The 20,830-nt window shown below is 37.8% G+C and overlaps 1 protein-coding gene across 1 annotated transcript; it reads right to left on the bottom strand.

The window, feature by feature from the left end:
* Positions 1–1,945: 1,945 nt before the first annotated feature.
* LOC125225367 (monocarboxylate transporter 9-like) lies at positions 1,946–19,235 on the bottom strand. The gene is made up of 8 exons (XM_048129046.1): positions 18,902–19,235; positions 13,968–14,094; positions 10,921–11,343; positions 9,921–10,275; positions 9,033–9,180; positions 7,330–7,474; positions 5,002–5,193; positions 1,946–3,007 (listed from the first exon to the last, which is right to left on the bottom strand). The coding sequence occupies exons 1-8, from the start codon at positions 19,022–19,024 to the stop codon at positions 2,868–2,870; spliced, it is 1,653 nt and encodes a 550-aa protein (XP_047985003.1). The 5' UTR covers positions 19,025–19,235; the 3' UTR covers positions 1,946–2,867.
* Positions 19,236–20,830: the final 1,595 nt, after the last annotated feature.

Below are 20,830 nucleotides of genomic sequence, written 5' to 3'. Positions count from 1 at the left end.
GGCGTTAGAGCGGCTAACGCTGAGCGAGGTGCGCGCCGCGCTCACTGCGCTCAAACCAAAAAGATCGGCGGGACCGGACGGCATTCCTGCTTTCGTCTTCAAGGATTGCGGCAGAGTCCTGGAGGAACCGCTGCTGCACATATTTAATCTGTGTCTGTTGAGTACTCGACATACGCACGGGAGGAGACGCGCGGGCGGCGGGCGATCGCGACGTCATCGCGGCAGGCCCGCGAGCAGCGCGCGGCACACACACTCACCTTTACCTACCTCACCGGCAACGGACGAATACCGAATTAATTTATAAACTGTTTGGCCGGGATTTTAAGCTGTAATTAAGGCGGAATAAACCAGCCTATTTTGATACAGTCCGCGTTATTATTTATAAGTCCCAGTAGGACCCTAACAGTGTCTGGAAAGATCATATTTCCCAAAGCGCTGGAAAGTCACTCGGGTGATTCCTATACCCAAAGGAAATTCAGGGTCAGAAGTGAGTGGATTTAGACCAGTGGCAATATTATCTACTCCAGCAAAATTGTTCGAATCGGCTGTGCAGCGTAGTATCCAAGAGCAAGTGTCGGCTCAGCTGTCAGACGCGCAACACGGGTTTCGAAAGGCGCGAAGCACTTCCAGTAACCTACTCAATGCCATGGCCTACGCGGTTCCTCATGTTGATGCTGGGGTGCAGGTAGATGCCGCGTACTTTGACTTCAGGAAAGCATTTGACATGGTGGATAATGATGTCTTGTTGGCAAAGATGGCGGCAGTTGGCTGCACACCTAAGCTTTTGCGATTTTTCGCAGACTATATGAGGGACCGCCAGCAGTATGTGGAGTATGCAGGATACAAGTCTGAGCCGTATTTTACCAGAACTGGAGTAAGTCAGGGCAGCAACTTGGGGCCGTTAGAATTTGTCATAATGATTAACGATCTGCCAGAAGTAGTGAAAGAGTCTCAATGCTTACTGTTCGCTGACGACCTCAAGTTGCTCCTGGCGATCAAAGACGAAGAAGACTGCAAGCGGCTTCAGAGGGACGTGGACAGAGTGGTGGAGTGGAGCCGGAGAAACAAGTTGGAGTTTAATGTAGACAAATGCGTGACAATTACATTTACCCGGGCTAAAACACCACTCTCCTACAATTATTTGGTGTCAGGGTCGAAATTGAACCGAGTGCAGTCGGTAAAGGATTTAGGAGTACTTTTAAATGCAGAACTGACTTTCAGAGACCATATTGTCAGCAAGTGCAAGAAAGCGTTCCGAATCCTAGGATTTGTGCTTCGACGAGCAGTGGGGTTTAAGAGTGTGAAGGCCATTTCGGCTTTGTACAACGCCCTGGTACGAAGCCAACTGGAATGTAATGCTGCAATCTGGGCCCCGCATGAGACGAAGTACAGCATAATGATAGAAAGGATACAAAATAAGTTCACGAGGTACATCTACTTAAAACAGCTGTACGGAGTGTATCCTTTCTATCCGCTTATGTATCCCACGTTGTTCGTTATAGGTATGGTGGGCTATAACAAATTAGAAACACGGAGGGATCTGTCACTCGCATGCTACGTGGTGAAGATCCTTCGCGGCAGTATTCACAACCCGGGGATCTTACAGCAGATGAATCTGTACGTGCCCAATGGCTACGTGGAGCGGAGGCGGCGGCCGCAGCTGCTGGTGGAACCGATCGGCAGAACCAACCTGCTTCGTAAGGCGCCTCTCAGTCGCACCGTCCGTACACTGAATTTAGTGGCTGATCAGACTGACTTGTTTAGTTGTCCAATGTCCGAATTTGTAAAAGTGTGTTTAAATGTTATATGTTATAATTTGATGTAATCGTAAGGTTTTGCTGATATAATTATGTAAATAACTATGAATAGGCACTATTGTATTAGGGTTACCTGTAAGGATAGTTGCTAAGTGACAATAAATAAAAATAAAAAAATAAAAAATGATCTTATCATTTCTTTTGCGGGCCGGGCTCTTATCAAGATGGTCGTGAATTATTTCATTCATTTCATTTCACTTCTTTTGAATTTCCATATTTATATATATTTACATTTTATTGTCACTTAAATGACATGCTATGCAACATCCGGCTCGCATTTTTGACAAGTACAACTTGTTTTGAAGTTAAGTTTTATCTACACTTTGGCACAAAATAACACCTATCGAACAAAATAAAGACTGGCAACCACGTTTACTGGGCTCCTTTTAAACATGAATACCTGAATCATTTAATTGACTATAATTTTACTATACTATATTTCCGAGCTCATATAACGCTGCAACCTTCAAATTTAGGGTGAACAGGCATTTTCTAGGTGAGCTCACTCCATCATAGGCCACGCCTTTGCCTTTGGCTAGTCTGTGGCCAAGAGTAAGGCCATTTATAATTTAAAAAAAAACTGCCAAGAGTCACGGTCATCGTCAATGTGGTTCTACAATTATCACTCATTTTCTTGCTCCCAGGATTCCTCCAGTTATCGTCTTGCTTAAACCGTTCTGCGCAGTGGTCATATCAACTTTCATAGACCCGCGCAGCTCAGAGATTTTCTACTTTTATCTAGTGGTCATTCTAGGCAAATATATCTAGACCATACTGTCTTTGGCAGCGGCGCAGCGTGATCTATGTATTCCAGCCATGAACAATTGCGCATCTACTCTGCTCTTAGGCGTTCATTCAATGACTATTCGCAGGGTCCGCCTTAATGCGTCGCCATGGGCAAAAGGTCTCTTTGTCTGATTACACCACTGGTCTTAAGACTTCATGTCTATTGCCATATCAAGCAATCGCACGAGCTATAATTGTATTTACTAGCTACACTATAATACATCGCAGTCTTTGCTCATGAAGTGTCCTTCACATTATTTAGGTTCACGTCTCTAGATGAGCAGTTTTTCGGCTTGAGAACCTGATGACGGCTTCAATGGTCCAAGGGACCACGCAGCAAAGGTTGCAGATTGTGAGCATGTAGAAGGCGATTTCGTAACTGTCTGTGTAGTCGCGGACGAAACCTGAAAAGATGGACATATCATTATTAGGTGAAACGCAAAAAAAGATCTCTCCAAAGTAACTTTTAGAATGAGATAAAGTCAACTAGTTCAGGGTAATACGGTAAGTTCTGTCCGATCGGGCATATTCTATTTCACGTAATACTGTCTAGCTCTAGTTTATCAATCAAAGTAGAACTTATGTGATGGTTACAAACTTTGATAAGTATAGATACCAATCTACATTATTTAGGGACAAGACAAAATTTACTAGTAAATCACTTGTGCTATCTCCAATCGTATGCGGATAATATCTTATATATGTAGATAAGGGCTATTACCTACAACGTTTTGGCCGAATATCCCCTTTAGAAAGTACGCCATTACACATGCCAAGCAAAGGCTCACTCACCAGAACTACACCTCGGACACTGGCGATCAAATATATTGAAAGAGGCGCATTCCTAGCACACAGTATTAGCTCGTATAGGTGAACGCGTACTATGCTTGTATGAGTGAAATATGACAGGTCGACTGTTCGTGTTTTTGACAGGCGGTAACTGTGAGGTAACCGAGAGGGGGTGGGCGGCACTTTCAGCGGGGAGCGGGAGTGGCCATACTGTACGATAGTACTCTTTATTATACTGTGCCAGAACTCAGGTAATGATTTAAATATTTCGTACCTCAAAACCAACACGAGGGCGATATAATCGTAAATATTATTGGCCAAATACTTCAACATGTTTATTCACAACACACGTTGCCATATTTACGCATGTCTGTCGGAAATAACATGTTTATTTTCGATTACAAATTGAAGTAAAAATTGCCCATTTTCATATATTATTATTTATTTTGTTTGGCTTTTAAGCTTTGGTAGGTATGCAGATTATATGAATCGTATTAAAATGTGTATGTATACTTCGCGATCTACTTTTTGAGGATGGAAAAAGTTTAATTCCTTGCTTTACTTACTCTTACTCATTTATTCCTAGCTGCGTGTATTTGTTTTAAATAACTCGGTAGATGGCGTAAAGGACTTGATAAATCAAGGTACTTATTTACTGAATTTAGAACATCAAGTTCGTCTTATGGTTCAGCTTTGTTTGGTCCTTACTACTGACTTATCAAGTTTTTATACAAACAAAACTGTAAGAGTTTAATAAATCACTTTTTTAATAAAATTCTCTTACTGCGATTGTTATTCTCATAATATATTTTACTCATGAAAAAACAAGGAAGAAGAAGTGCTAATATACATACATTGTTTATCTTTAATAAATAACCCAAGGGAAGGGTAGCTAAAATATAAGTAGGCCATTGATCTGTCAATATCTCGAGTTGACGAGCCCCTATGCGGGTTCGTTCAGTTAAGATAATGTACTCATTTTACCTGCCACGGTATTCCGAACCTCAACTGTATTTCTGTAAGATGTTATTTAAGGTGTAGATTTAGGAGTACAATCAGGGATGAAATCTTGTTGGAGTAAATAGGATGAGATGTTAACGTATCGCTGTTGGGATAATTTTGCAAATTATGTTTAAGTCCCTGAAGTATACATCACTTTAAACATAATTTGCAAAACTGGTACTTATGGTTCTTTAGAATGATCTTGAATATAGCAATCGCGTAGAGTGATGCGTAGTATCCTTTCATGATAATTATGTATTAGTACCTACTACTTATCCATTCCGTGCAAAGTTAGTATATAGTCGTCGATTCAATTTTTGACTAAGTACACAAATTGCTTTGCTTGAGAGACAGTATCCATCTATTGTGAATTTAACCTACCTATATCGCTGATGCACATGCATTTGTCTACTATGGAATACTATTATGGGGTAACAACACTAACAACTTTATAGAGAGCTAATGAGATCTATTCATTTGTTGCTATGTTACTGGTTTTAAAACGATCATACTAGACTTCGTGACGTTATGATTCTGTCACAAAACACTGTCAACTTGAGCAACGATATTGCCATTCGTTAATATGATTTGAAGAAACTTGTCTTACCTATCAAAGGCCCGACGCTCAAACTCAAGGCTCCAGTGATCAGCATATACAGTCCGTAGGCCGACGGATACCGCTCAATAGGAACATGCTCAGCCATGACTATAGGCTGCGCTATGTGCAGCAGAGACCGTAAGGAGCCAAGGATGCCAGTCAAGATCAGGAGCGGCAGGTACGTGGTGCATTGGGAGAGAACTGAAAGAAAACACATATTGTTAAGTATAATATCGATTGGTAACAAACGAAGCTTTAAGAAAAAAACTCCTGAGTTTTGAATGAAAAATAAAAGAAAAAAATTTGAAATCAAAAAGGTAATCACGGTCTATATCCCGGTCAATATAAGTTTGTTGAGACCTGTTTCGAAATGGTAATGATTGTCGCCCGCTACTAACATTTTGCTTTTCACTGCCTGTACAAGTTTAGTAAAGTTTGATTCTGACTACCTTAAACTTATCGACACACAAAAGGACGTAAAATTGTCAGTGCTGATAAGTATCATGTTGTCAGACTAAAACAGACTAGGTACTGTAATTTCGTTTGGACTAAGGGCCGGTTGCATCAAACCGTATGTCACCGTTAAAGCGTTCGTTAAATTTTATTGTATGGGAAGTCTGCGTAACGATGATTGTGTCTGTCAAATGAGGTTGATGCAACTGGCCCTTAGTGATATAAAATAACTATTCTAAATCGGATCGCAGATCAGATCGAGTGTGGTGCTTTGGTAAAAATTCTCAACAGAATTTGCAGATTCAAAATATTAAGGCATAATTACTAAATTAAGCTATGATAACTAAAAATAATCCAACGAGACCTCGGAATCGAAACATTTTGCTCTGACATTTCCCAAAATGAGATGCAAACGTCACCTGCCAATACCAAGATCCGTTGAAGCATATTTGTAAGTGTTTAGTTTTCTAGATCAGATATTTACATAACGGGTCTTCCTAACACGAGGTTTGTTCATGTACATTACTAACTTGTATTTATTATACGTAATAGTCTGACTAGAAAATATTATGTCTACGCGCCATGCTGCGGAATTTAATTAGAACTATTCTCTCCATGTTACACCGAACCACAATATAATTAAGAGTACTATATCGTACAGTATGGCCACTGCCGCTCCCCGCTGAAAGTGCCGCCCACCCCATCTCGGTTGCCTCACAGTTACCGCCTGTCAAAAACACGAACAGTCGACCTGTCATATTTCACTCATACAAGCATAGTACGCGTTCACCTACACGAGCTTAGACTATGTGCTAGGAACGCGCCTCTTTTATATATTTGATCGCCAGGTCAGAGGTGTAACAGAACCCTCTTGACAATAGTCGTAATGTTTCTGGTCAGACTTTATACCTATTTGTCTTCAATATTCCTTTGGATCTTGACATTGCATTTTTATTATCAAGGTTAGTCTATAATAAACAATAGTAATCCTTTCATTCGAGCTAAGTACCTATGCTGGACCAAAAAATATTTAGAACCAATTATTTGGAGTCAGGCAATGACGAACAGACACATTGTTTGTTAAATAGTAAACCGTAAACTAGAACTTTCCTTTGCTAATCCGCGAATAGATAACGTGCAAGTCAATCAGTGCTAACATCAGTGTAATAGTAAACGTCGTAAAAATCGAATTTCTAGTAATCATTGCCGAGATTTATCTTTTCCCATTGAACTTGTGTTATTGGAAGATAACACGATTGCACATTAATGCAATCGAAATGTAAATAAGTATGCTAATGAGACGCTCTGCGTTCTGGTTTAATTCAGTTTAGATAATCACCTGACGACGAACGTCTGGTGATTTACAAATCTTGATCTAATGAAGTTCGACGTATACGCAATTAGGTAGTTATACTTCACGAGTCGTTTAGCTACCGTAAGTAAGGCGTTTTATTTGAAGATTTTTAACTACGGAGAGACTCAACTTAGACTAGATAATTGTCATGACTTTTTTGAAGACTGACTGAAGACTAGTTTCAAAAAAATTACTATTTTAACTATTCCAATAGTAACCGATCCTAAAAATGAGAAGATAAAAACTACCAATAATTTCAAAAAAAAAATTATAAAAAAAGACAAAAACCGATAAAAGTCAAACATCAACATGATCCTTAGTTACACTTTAGCCCGTTGATAAGATATATACGGAAAAAACCGATGGAGGTAAAACTTAAAGATAATGATCATTTAGACAACAAATAGGTAATCAACAACATAAGAACACGAATAGAAAAGAGCAATAACAGGTGCTCCAAAACCCAGTGACCCCTTAGTGAAACCCTTTAGTGATATGTCTATTGGTCAATAAAATAAGTGGAAGCTTACCTATCCGGAATATCGCAGTGAAGAGTGCTCCGGCGTAGTACATGTACCGGCTGTTCATGGTGAAGAAGTGACCAGTGACGCCAAGTAGCAACCTTGCTGACATGTCTGTAGCCCCGCCTACCGCTATTATCGTTGCTATGTCGCCCTGCGGAAGAAAGAAGAATTGCATGATTTGGCAACTAGGGAACAAATCAAATTATTTTATTGAATATTTTTCGATTTGTTCTTTTTTCAAGTATTCACACTACTATATATAAATCTTATACTTTTAAACGAGCAATTCTTGTATATTTATTTATTTATTTATATATATATTTATTTACACTGACGATCTCGGAAACCGCTAACGATTTCGCAGAAATTTGTTATGTGGGGGTTTTTGGGGGTGAAAAATCGGTCTAACTTATACTTAGGTCCCGGAAAACGCGAATTTTCGAGTTTTCATGCGTTTTTCTTCGCGCGCCATCTCGTGTGCAGTAGTTGTACTGTTAAGACAGAATTCTTTCGGTCGATGTAAGTACTAATTATTGCAAACACTAGATGGCGACACAGGTCAAGGCTAAAACGAATAGAAAATACACTATTTGAGTTTTTGTGGCGAAATGCGCGCCATCTCGTGTGCAGTAGTTGTGTTGTTAAAGCTGAGAATTCTTTCGCTCGATGTAGGTACTATTCATTTTTGAACTAGATGGCGACACATGTCAAGGATACGAAACAGAACCGAGCGAAGCTCGGTTGCCCAGATATTTATAAATTTAAATAGATATCATACACGTAAGAAAAAACGACAGGGCCCACTGGTGGCCGAGCCGGGAATGGAACCAGGTCTTCAGCTTACGCGGCTTTGCATGATTTGGCTTTTAGGCTATGCTGATTTAATATTGTCATATTCCATAGTTTCAAGTTACAAGACTTCAGAAACTTATCTGTTTTTGAATTTAAAATTCCTGGGGATAAAATTATATTTTCCCCTCACTAGCTCGGAAACACGTGTTTTGTCCTTTAATACCAGCGGGTAAAAACGCATTTTATCCACTAGTGGGTAAAGTAATTTGACCTTGAATAAAGTCAAATTCACTGTTTTAAAATTGATAAAACTAGCTAGTATTAAAGATGATTTACCACCTGTGGAACTACTTGAAGCAGTGATAAACGCAGCGTTGTATTTCACAGTGAGGGGAAAAGTTTTGTGTTACACTCGGGTGTAGTTATTATGTACAACTTTGCCCCCTTGTATAACAAATAACTATTAAAAACTGCTGTATATCAAGATATCAGCGTATCATTTGTAGTTATTATGTCACATACTACGCATATATACACTCACTTTTTTATTAGTATGTAACTATTTAAAGCTTTATCGTATTTATGAACTAGATTTTTGTAGATTTAAAATACCAGTTTTGATTGTATTCATAATTGAACAAAATTTTTGTGCATTTATTAATTATGTAAACTATTCTCGTGTCTTTTTTTAGAAAACCAGTCTTTTTAATTCCAATCTGTATGCACACTAGTATAATATATTTTTTCAAAGTTCAAACAATCATAAAATGCAACGAATTTCGCAAGTAAAGACTTCTTCTAAATTAAGTATTTATAGTCAGAAATCGTTCCATATGAATTTGTCTAACGAAAATGATTGTCTTTAATTCCCATTACGTTTTTCCTTCAGGCTACTTAACTAACTAAAAAATGCTTACCCGGCTCAATCCATTATTGTCCAAAAACAGAGGCTCCAAAGTGAAGAAGGTAAGGTCGGCAAAGAAAGCTAGTGACATCCCGAAAGCGATGTTGTCGAATATCCAGTCCTTCAGCAGGGTCAGGTCTAGGAACTCGGCTACAGTTTGCCTGGAATAATGGAGTTGCAATTAATTAGTAATTTTAAACAAAACTTATACCTGTACGTACAATGTACCTAAATATATAAAGGAATAAATTCTTGATTTTATACCTCATCTCCATAAATATTATTCCTTCGTTATAGGTATCACAGATCTTACGAGAAACCGTTTGCGAATTCTCAAGCGTCTGAAGCTTGCCAACTCACTGAGATTCCTAAACGCATCTTAAAGCAAAGCTTCACTTTTAATTAATTTCAAATCCGCTTTTGCAGTTCATCGTCATATTACAGCCGACAAAAAAGAGTAGGGTGCATTAGGGTAATTCCGAATCACAGAAATGCTAGGGTGATTTCGAAAGGGGAATCTTGATATGATGGAAATAATCCCAATATTTCGACCAGTTAAAACGCTCCCTGAAGTTAACACATATTAGTTCAGTGCGGATCGCTCCGCGCGGTCGGTTCGCGTGACTAAAACAAGCCTTACATGTAGTGGTCACGGATAACTACTAAAGGATCTATATCCCGTTCAACATAAGTATAATGAAACATTTATTAATGATAAATTGAAATATATATCATACACGAAAGAAAAAACGACAAGGCCCACTGGTGGCCGAGCCGGGAATCGAACCCGGGTCTTCAGCTTACGCGGCTAACGTCTTAACCACTAGACCACCCGCCCGCCGTGGTACCCGACGAAATTAATGAATCATTCAAAATATTAAAAAAATCGCTGATGAATTACCATTTCCCGTCCTTATTCTTGATGATCGGCATAGGTTCAGCCGCGATACCTCCGAAATTTCCCAAACTCGACACCGAAGCTGCTTTGTACAAGTTCTCGAGATACACATTATCCGTCGAGTTGAACCTGCTGTCTGTCTTCCCGTCCTCGGGTATTAGCACCACAGGAATGCTTAATCTCCTCGACTCGGTTAACTTCGGTACGAAGAGGAAATCGGAGGATTTTCTGGTCATTTGAGCCTGGATGTACAGGTTTTCTACGGATTTTGCGGCGTTTGTTGGCAGCGGTGAGAGCGTGTTGCCGTCTTTGGTGAATTCGAATTGGGAATTTTCGACGGCGGGAGTTGGAGGGATCACTGGAAATAAAAAAGTCATTAGATGGGTCTATATTGGTCACTTTAACGCGTTTGTGGACACTAGATAGAGGGTACGTCTTTCTATTGTGTTAGGCGTAGGGTGCACGGACAGCTTAAAAATAAAAGACAAAAGTGCTCTTTGTATTAGGTTTTAGCAGGTGAGCAATAATTTCAAAAAAGGTGATGGGCTTTTTCAGAAATTAGGACCCCCCAATTAGCGTAAGTTGTTAACAAAAATGTACTCCCTGTCAGTTTTGTGTTGTGACGATTAAGCATGAAATTTCAATAAAAGTATTGTTTTTGTGTTAATTACATAAACTTAAGCGATAAACTAAATTCAGAATGTGAAAAAAGTAAATTTTTAGACAGATTTTATACTCAATTGTCGTCACAAAACTGACAGCGAGTTAATTTTTGTTAACAACTTACGCTAATTAGAGACCCAAATTCTGAAAATGCCCAAATAAGTCTGAAATATATAAAGATATAAGTTTTATAAAGGATATGCGACTGTCTAAAATGACTCATCTTGAAATAACACCACGATGACAAACACATCCGACGTATATCATATCTAGAGATAATATTTGATGTATCAAAAATTTGTTTATGAATATAAAGTTAAGTATTTGCTGATGTACTCACGAACTATTTTCTCGCACGGCTTCATCTGTTTCACCATATGCCACTCGACCGGATGCATCACAACAGCCCCAAATATACTGTGCGCCGAAATAGCGCATAATACAGCCAGTGTCCCCCTGAACCCGAACTCCGTTATAGTAAACTTGATGAACAGCGGATACACCATAGTGATCATGCCTATTGAAGCCTTACAAAGGCTTAGGTATAGCACCTTCTTCTTCGTGAAGTAGCTGTTGAAGCTAGTGTATGAAATAGGGATGAGAAGACCCATCCCTAAGCCTTGGAGAAACCCGTTAGTTATGATTAATTGCGTCGTTGACGTGACGAAAATGGCCAGGAAGGACGCCAGCGTGTATATAAACGCTCCGATGAGGCCCACTTGTCTTAATGATAGCCGCTTTAGAGCGATGTTTGCTGAAAAGCCTGGAATGATAAAAAAAAAGTTAAGACACGGGTATTTATTTCAGATTTTGGGTTTTAATAATTATGTTAGAAGAACTTATAAAGATATCACACTCGTGAACTTTGATCTATCAGTCAAACAAATAATTTATTTCCAAAATTTAGTTTTTTGGTGTTAATACATATGTTTGTGCACGGTGTCTTCGGTTCATAACATAGTCCGACTATGCGATGACGATAACCTCCTTGTCGATATTTTTATCACGGATTTTTTAAAATACGGGTTTATTAAAAAAAATACTTTTATTTTTTGAAAAGTTCAATGCAGCGAAAATCTAGTGACATACCTACATTTCATAAGGTCCGTCAGGTTATTTATAACCGACGTGGTATAAAAAACGTATAAATTTACTCATATAATACAACATAATTATTATGGTAATCATTGAATCAATAACACATTATTAAACTAGTAATTATTGCACAGTAGCAATACAATCAAGTAATCACAATTAAAGTTGCAATCTCAAACCTGGCAATTAGCAACCATTTAGACTTTATGGAGGAAAAGTATGACTGACGTAAAAGGCATTGTTTACAATTTAATCATTATTAATTACAACCTTTTGTAAAGCACAGAACTTAGGCTGAACTTTACATACCTTAGGATATTTCATAGATTTAGAGATATTAAGCTAGATTAAGTAGTTAGTCCAAAAAGTGTGTCCACATGAGAAGGTAAATAAAGTTGGGACTGGTGTCCCTCTCGCGCTTATTGCCACTGTCAAAATCATTTGAACGACGTCATCACTGTCATTATTTTGGGATACCAGTCAATATTCAAAGTTACTACCAAATCTACTAATACCCAATTAAAGGTTTTTTTTAATTGCGCAAATCTTTGGTTTTATGGCTTCATAACAATGACTTACTATTTCGTTACAAGGTGTTAATACCCTTGCCTCGATATAATACAAAAATAATTAAAGAAATTTATAAACTTAGTTATCATACAGATAAAAATACAGACATAGTAAGCTCTTTAACACTGGTCACACGTGCGAGAGGGACACCAGCCCCAACTTTGACCCTCTCATGTGGACACACTTTTACTAGTCTGACACGAACGCCTTTCTGGACCGATGATAAGGTTCAATTTAGTATGGCAAAAAAGTGTGAACTCAGTCCCTATTACTATAGGTAAAGTTCCTAAATCGATCCACAATATTTTTCTATAAAACGCAGTTTACAAACCAAATGTTCACCTAAAAACTAGTCTGTGTCAACGCGGAAAACTCTTGACCCATCCCAACGAGTGTTGACCTCGTTCGGAATTCCGATACCATGTAACTGGCTATCGTTACAGATTGCTGATTAATTATCAAGGAAATATCAATGGAGATGTCATCATTAACGGTACGCCACTTTGTTGAGGTGTCATTATTAGGTTAAGTTCACACGGCGTTCATTTATTTATTTTTATTTATTTATTTATTTATTTTTTAGTTGAATACCTATGCAATGCACATGATATTATCAAATAATTTCCCTGTTTTAGTTTGTAAGTTATTTTTTCTGCCTGAGATACAGGATCTCCCTAGTTCAGGCACGGACATGGTGAAGCCTATTTTTGTGTTAATATAGTTTATGGCCTGTTTATAACTGCTATTTTTGGTACATGAATAAATGATTTTTATTTTTATTTTTTATTTTATTTTTCGGCGTTTACGACGTTTTATAGATTACAGTAGTGACAGTGAACTTTGTATGGCAACTTACGACGCTGACAACACCCAATCACCTTGACGCTAGCGTATACACTGTCTATTCATAAGTGAGAGCGCGATGACACTAAAAGAGGACGACTAACTACGAAAAGTACGGAAAAATATTGAAATAAAATAGAAAGACGCATTATTTGTGCAATATGTTTCGTTAGTGTTTTAGATACGTATATTTTTGCTAATGTAATTTTAATTAAAGATAACTAAGTGAATGATTGAACGACATAGAACCGTTTAATGACGGATTTGAGACCAATATTTGCAATCTTTTTCTATCGAGCTGATTTCATTAAATCGTTTATCGAGTACGGCTATGTTCGTTGAAATATAATGAATAATAACATAAATTACTAAAAATAGTAGTTTGTCTTAAAAAACTGCGCAAGTAACATCAAATTTGCGCAATTGGGTGTTGTCAGCCCCTTAGGCAGCGTCCTCACTTAGGCGTCGCGTGTCTCGCGGCGCACAACGGACGTCTCCGCCAAGCCGCCTGTATGTAATTCAAAAAACGTCTCCTCGGTATATTTTGACTTACGTCTTTCCTATACAAAATGTACTGAGGAGACGTTTTTTGAATTACATTCAGGCGGCGTGGCGGAGACGTCCGTTGCGCGCCGCAAGACATGCGTCTTATGAGTGTGGATGGTCTCTTACAGTGTAAAAGCATGAGTGCACGCTCATATTGGGCGTGCACGTGCAGCGGGGCGGGGCATGCGGCGTACATGTCAAACAATTGAAGCTCAAATCATACTACAAGTGTCCTAAGTCGACGCTCCATAGGGTGGACTCACGCTCGCCCGCACCGCTGCCCGCTAGAAGTGGGAAGTTATGGGCTCGTAACAATAGCTAATGCTATCTTACCTGCAATAGCTAACGTGACTTGGAAGACTCCATAGACCACTGTGACCGCGCCTGTGCCCGCGCCGACGTCATTCAAGAACTCGTTGTAGATGAACCCGAACACGGGCTGGTGGGCCGTCCCGGCGATCTGTGGACACACATATATGTCTGTTAGCTATTTAAACCTTTTTAACAAGACATAAGGTCCATCAATGCGTGATTAACTTAAAATACAATTTGTTTGCTCCATTCCGAACTGTTTAACTTTTTAATATAAGTGCAAGATTATTTAAGAGAGAAGACTATTTACGCAGAAAATTTGCACAGGCACTAACTAAAGCTTATGTTTGATCCAATGGTTGACTGGTAGGCAATGCCTTAAAGCATTAAGTCCGCCATTTTTACAATTTTGCGTCGAGCAATAAAGCTTAAATAAATAAATATTGTGAAGTGATGGTGACTGCTGGAGTGGGACTCATCTATGCTTATTTGTCGCCATTTATTGATATGTTTTATACCAGAGTACTCTTGCAAGTTAATATTACCTGCACTTTAGTAAGTAGAATTAGGTCCAAGCTAGCGGCTAGAGTCCGACCATGCTAAGTTCCCATGCCAAGTTGCATTCTAACTGTCAAGTTAGTGCAAAGTGAAAAAAAAAAAGTTTGCGTGCACAGTGGGTCGTTAAGCGAGTCACGTGAGTTGAATGTCCGTTCGAGTATGTTTATTATTATTATTGCCAGAGAATAGTTATCATGACATTCAGTTAAATATTTATCAATTAATAGACTGTTTTTGTACTGAATATTTAAATGTGAATTACGCTTATGTTTTGCTGTGAATGCTTATGAATACAAAGAGATGTATCCACTTCTTCACCTTTTTGCGTGGATACATTTTTTTTGTAGTCGACTGTACAGTGAGCTGTATAAGTACATTGCGAACTTATCGATGAATTCATTCATAATTTTTCCATGTAATTTGTAGCTCACTGTACAAGTGTACATAACTACCTACCATAATTTCAAAATAAGTTTGGTATAACTTATTATCGAAAACGTCACGTCAAATGTAGGTCAGCAATTCCCGTCAACTTTGTACAATGCCACGTCAGCAAATTTTAATTGATCCTATTTTGTTACCAACATTTAGTGATATAATTCGACTTTCGTAAGATATATACAGGATAATTGTTATAATTAAGAAAATATAGATACTAGAGAACCTTAATGACGAAATAAAACTTAATAAAATCTCAATTCATCAACAAAATCTTGGTAACAAAATAGGAATTAATAAAAACAAATTTAACTTTTCCCTTAATTTTTGTACAAAGTTGACGGGAATTGCTGAGGTACGTATTTTTAGGTTATATTATAGTAACCATTTTGGAACGCTTTTTATTTTTACTTTCCTCTGTTCATTTTCCATTACGTCATTAATACCTTTTGTACTTTTTCACTTTAACTCGTTATATTATAAAAGTACGTATTTATGAACTTCACTGTACTGTACAAAGTATTCTTCCTATTACATTTCAAAAGTGGTACCAATACTCTTAATTGCCGTAACCTTTTCTTTGACCTCACCCGAATTAAAATGATCTATGTCACAACTGCTGGGCAACAGGCATTTTATCTATTGGCACGTGACAATTATAATATTTAGAATTAGGTTAGATAAAAATGCGGCTCGAACCGGAGTCGATCAGAGAAGATCAGGGGCCAAGGTTTGGTGATAATATTGGGTTGGTAAGAAAGTAATGAGCGATCGATTGAATTCCACATAAAATTTTTGAGAGAGTTCTAGAATCTTCTATGGTCGAAAGTATATAAAGGGCGAGTCGTACAGTTTCTCGTCAGTCATTCACTAGCTGTCGTCGAGCTAATATAAGGAAGAAAATGGACGAATTAAAAGTGCATGTAAGGCATCGCTTACTATATGAATTTCAGTCTGGCCATTCAGCCGCCGAAGCAGTGCGTAATATTATATGTCAGCGTGTTGCTCCTGAAGTTGTATCTGAGGCCACGGCGAAACGATGGTTCCAGCGGTTTCGTAGTGGCGACTTTTCATTATCAGATCAACCTAAGTCTGGTCGACCGGTGAAGATCGATGTAGCCAAATTAAAAACCTTAATTGAAGGAGAGCCGCGGCTAACGAGTCGTACTCTTGCTACCGAGTTAGGCTGCTCTCATGTCACCATAGAAACACATTTACACGAGTTGGGAAAAAACTACAAATACAGTGTTTGGATACCGCACGAACTTAATAGATATCAACTAAACCGGCGTGCCGATATCTGCATACAACTTCTGTCTTTTCGCCGCACATTCAACTGGTTGGACCATCTTATCACTGGAGATGAAAAATGGGTCTTATATATAAATCACACACGCAAACGTCAGTGGCTAGCTCCAAACGAAAAAGGAATAGAGGCACCAAAAACAGAGCCTCACCCGAAAAAAGTTATGCTGTCCGTTTGGTGGGATATTCATGGTATTATTCACTGGGAACTCCTACCAAGTGGAATGACTGTTACCGCATCAGTATACTGTAATCAGCTTGAAAATTTAAACCAAAAAATCTGTCAGAATCGTCCACAGCATGCTAAAGTTTTTTTCTTACACGACAATGCTCGCCCACACATTGCAAAAGTGACTCGGCTAAAGCTATTGGAGCTAGGTTGGAAAGTGATACCTCATCCACCGTACTCTCCAGACTTGGCACCTACGGATTACGCATTGTTCAGATCGCTAAGCAATGCCTTGAATGAAAAAAAGTTCGATGATCAAGCCCATCTACGACAGTACATAGCTGAGTTTTTTGAATCTAAACCTAAGAACTTCTTCGCCGATGCTATTTATTCTTTAGCAGAACGATGGAGACAAGTAGTAGATAACGAAGGCCGTTATATTTTTGATAAATGATTAAAATAATAAATTAAATAAAAATTACAATATTGGTTATGATTCGCTCATTACTTTCTTACCAACCCAATACTATCACACGGATCGTCTCGTCATAACACTGTCCGGCATTCCGCACGTGTAAATAAACAAACTTTTTTAAATATGTTTCACTCTTATTTTTATTATGGCTGAGGACTGTGAAATAGGTATTTATATTTTGAACTATATTTTGCCCGTGGCTTTGCTCGCGTTAGAAACAGACTAAATGTAGCCTATGTCACTCTCCGTCACTTCAACTATCTTTACTTATAATAATCACATCAATTGGTCGCTCCGTTTTGCCGTGAAAGACGGACAAACAAACACACATACACACTTTCCCATTTATAATATTAGTAATTATAAATTCAATACTTATTCTGAAGTGAATTTATTTCTTGACTTGTTTGTATATTTGTTTTTAAGTACATACCTAGTAATACGACTACATAAAAGCGACCAAATTGATCAGTGGCTGAGCCGGGAATCGAACCCGAGTCTTTTCAGCTTACGCGTGTCGCGTAACAACAAAGTTGGTAAGTAAATATTATTTATTGCACAATCTTACATGTAAAATTATACAGAATATTGAGTGATAGTATAACTAGGTAACAACATGCGTTCTTATCGCTAAAAACTGATCTCTTCTAGACAACTTTTGAGTAAATTTTATTTAGATGGTTAGATCGATTCTTTGTCCCAGTCATGTTATTTATTTATATCAAAAAAATACCGTTATATTATATGAGATAAATTATCGTGAGTAAAAAATAACGACCGTAACATTCAACAAGCTTTACATTTGACCAAAAGATGAGAAAATGTAACCTTCCTTCTTTATCCTTATTTATTTCCTTACTAGCTTTTGCCCGCGGCTGCGCTCGCGTTAGAAAGGGACAAAAAGTAGCATATGTCACTCTCCATCCCTTCAACTATCTCCACTTAAAAAATCACGACAATTCGTCGTTCCGTTTTGCCGTGAAGGACGGACAAACAAACAGACACACACACTTTCCCATTTATAATATTACTTAGTATAGATTTTCTGTTCTGTAAGAGCCAATATAGACAGCCTGCTATGTAACTGCAACTTGTTTGTGAACTACACGCTGAAGTTGGAGCTGGTGTGCAGTCGCTGTGCAGTTTCCATTAAGTTACAGTTAGTTTGCAGTCCGTCTGTGTAGGCTTCTACAGTGTAATAAACGCAACGCTGCCGACGCCGACGCAACTTTTTACAATACGTTGTACGAAGCTATGTACAGTCAACCAATGGAAACCCTCGGTCACTGTAGAACTATGTCATAGTGACGTTATAAATCAGATTGTAAGAAATCTTTCAATGCTTGTCATTTTGACATTGTTGTAATTTTATTGTTTTAAGTCTATTATTTCAAATATTCAGTTGGGGAAGATATTGATTATAATTTGAAAATAATTTATTCTGATTACAACCGCTAGAAAAAAAAACATTTTATGTCGTTGGAATGGCCGCTTTTTTAATGTATGGTCGTATTGATAAAAACCAATAATTGATTACTTAATTTATGTTTGTACTTTTAATGTTTGTCATATTACAAAATTTATTGAAAATAAGGTATCTATAGATAAATTGATGAACTCATAAAACCAATCTTATCTTTTTATATTTTAGTTGAAAAACCCTTTTAATATAGTGGGGTCTCTAAATATTCCAATCTAGTTCTTATCTTACAAATCAGGCACATGATTAACTGGATTTTTTAACAAAAAACGAGTGCAAATATTATTTGTTATTCAACAAAATACTATCATATATTTCTAAAATATATAAATTTCATATATAAAAATTGCACAAAAATATGCATTTATATATTCTTTAAATTGTATATGTAATTTTTGTATTAAAGACAATTTTAGCTAAGTAATTGAAAAAAAAACTTGAATTTCCTGTCAATAATTGACAGGAAATTAAAGTTTTTTTCAAGTTTATTTGTTTAATTTTATTCCACCTCTAAAAAACAAAGAACTTACAAAAATAACCGACAGGCCGATGCACACAAGATACCCCCACCCCCCCTCCGGTGGCACCATCTCATACTTCTCCTCCCCACTGCTGCTGCAACTACTGCTCACACTACACTTCTTCCCACTCATCTTCACTCTACACTCAGCACCAAATGAATTCACCTCACTCAAACTCCTATATATAACGCGGCGGGGGATCCAACACAATCAGTATTTGCTTTAAGGCTTTAGATTTTATTAGGCTTTCGGTATTCCCAGAGAAAACAGAACGTTCACAGCAATAACATTGTATATGTTTATCAATATAATGGGTTTATTTGTTTGTGGCACGTCAGGAGCGGCCGAGAGCATCCGTTTGATTAGTGACGGTCAAGCTTTCTCGGTGTTTTATTATGCGACCGGTTATGTATAATTTGTGCAAGAAGCATCTATAATAGGAGTTAATCGGTTTTTGGTGCGTAAAGTTTACAAAATTTTGTATTTAAAGGGACTTTTATTGCATAACGTAAAAAAAAACAACAAACAAAAACAATTACTTTGATAAGACATCCATACTAATATTATAAATAGGAAAGTGTGTGTGTCTGTTTGTTTGTCCGTCCTTCACGGCAAAACGGAGCGACGTGATTTCTTAGGTGGAAATTAAATAGTTGAAGGGATGAAGACATAGACATAGGCTACTTTTTGTCTCTTTCTAACGCGAGCGAAGCCGCGGGCAAAAGCTAGTAATATATATTAACACCCAGGCAACATATTAAAATTTTGAAAAAAGACCTGACGTAATGGATCATTTTTTATGAAACATGGCTAAGAACACTGCCGACTAATTCAAACAAAAAAAACTAAATCTCAATCGGTTCATCCGTTCGGGAGCTACGATGCCACAGACAGACACACACAAACAGACAGATACGTCAAACTTATAACATCCCGTCGTTCTTGCGTCGGGGGTTAATAATATGAGTTTTGTATTTAAAATCAATTGTAAAAAAGAGAATTTAAGGACATAATAAGTTTTTTTGCAGAAATTTCATTTTTGGCACAAGCTTTTATCGCCGACTGTACTTTTCATTCAACAGTCATCTACTGCTCTCCGAGACGTTTCTAAAAACCAAATACTCGACGGGGACACGTTCGCGGACGCTCAGTCACCCCTCTGGGACACCAATATTTTGTATGGGAATTTTTAGACTGCTATAGCATACCTGTCCTTAGACAGCTTATATTAGGGTTATTATGTGACGAGGAACGCTATAGCATTCGGATGCTATAGCATACCTGACAAAATACAGAGTTAAAATGTGATCTTATGTGACACCGTATGCTATAGCATACGATGCTATAGCATACCGTGACACAATACTGAGTCAAAATGTGATCTTATATGACACCGTATGCTATAGCATACGATCCATAGATGGTGATACAGCAGATTCATTCTGTAGAATCATATCAAATAAAACATTTAGTGTTTCTGGCTGCGGGGATGATGCCCACAAATAAAAGTATAAAGCTTGTTCACGAATACAGAGTTTTTTGGTACAAGAAGAATTGTCTAAATGTGTGTCTCCTACAGACTCTTTTGGAGTACCTAACTTTCGTCAGAACTGTAGTCACCCGTTTCGTCATTGAGACTAGAATAATGTTTGTTCAAACCTGCTGTTGTATAGGTGCTAAAGGCCTTCATTTGGTGTGATGATTTCTGGGTAGAACTTATCCACTACCTCTCACTACGCGATGATTCGCCCAGCTTTATATGCTATTTTACAAGCATCTAAACCAAGTTCAAATAGTTAAACACCAACAAAATTCACTCAAAAAGATATAATTTAACGTAAACAGTCAGTATCAACCAGAAATAGGGTTTATTCACAATTATATGAGCAAAGCAATGACTAAGTACGAAGGAAATTACTCAAATAATAGGTGTAAACA

The sequence above is a fragment of the Leguminivora glycinivorella genome, chromosome 4 (assembly GCF_023078275.1).
Source record: "Leguminivora glycinivorella isolate SPB_JAAS2020 chromosome 4, LegGlyc_1.1, whole genome shotgun sequence".
Lineage (NCBI taxonomy): Eukaryota > Metazoa > Arthropoda > Insecta > Lepidoptera > Tortricidae > Leguminivora > Leguminivora glycinivorella.
Note: the sequence above shows the minus strand (reverse complement) of the source record. Positions and strands in the feature narration are given on the sequence as shown.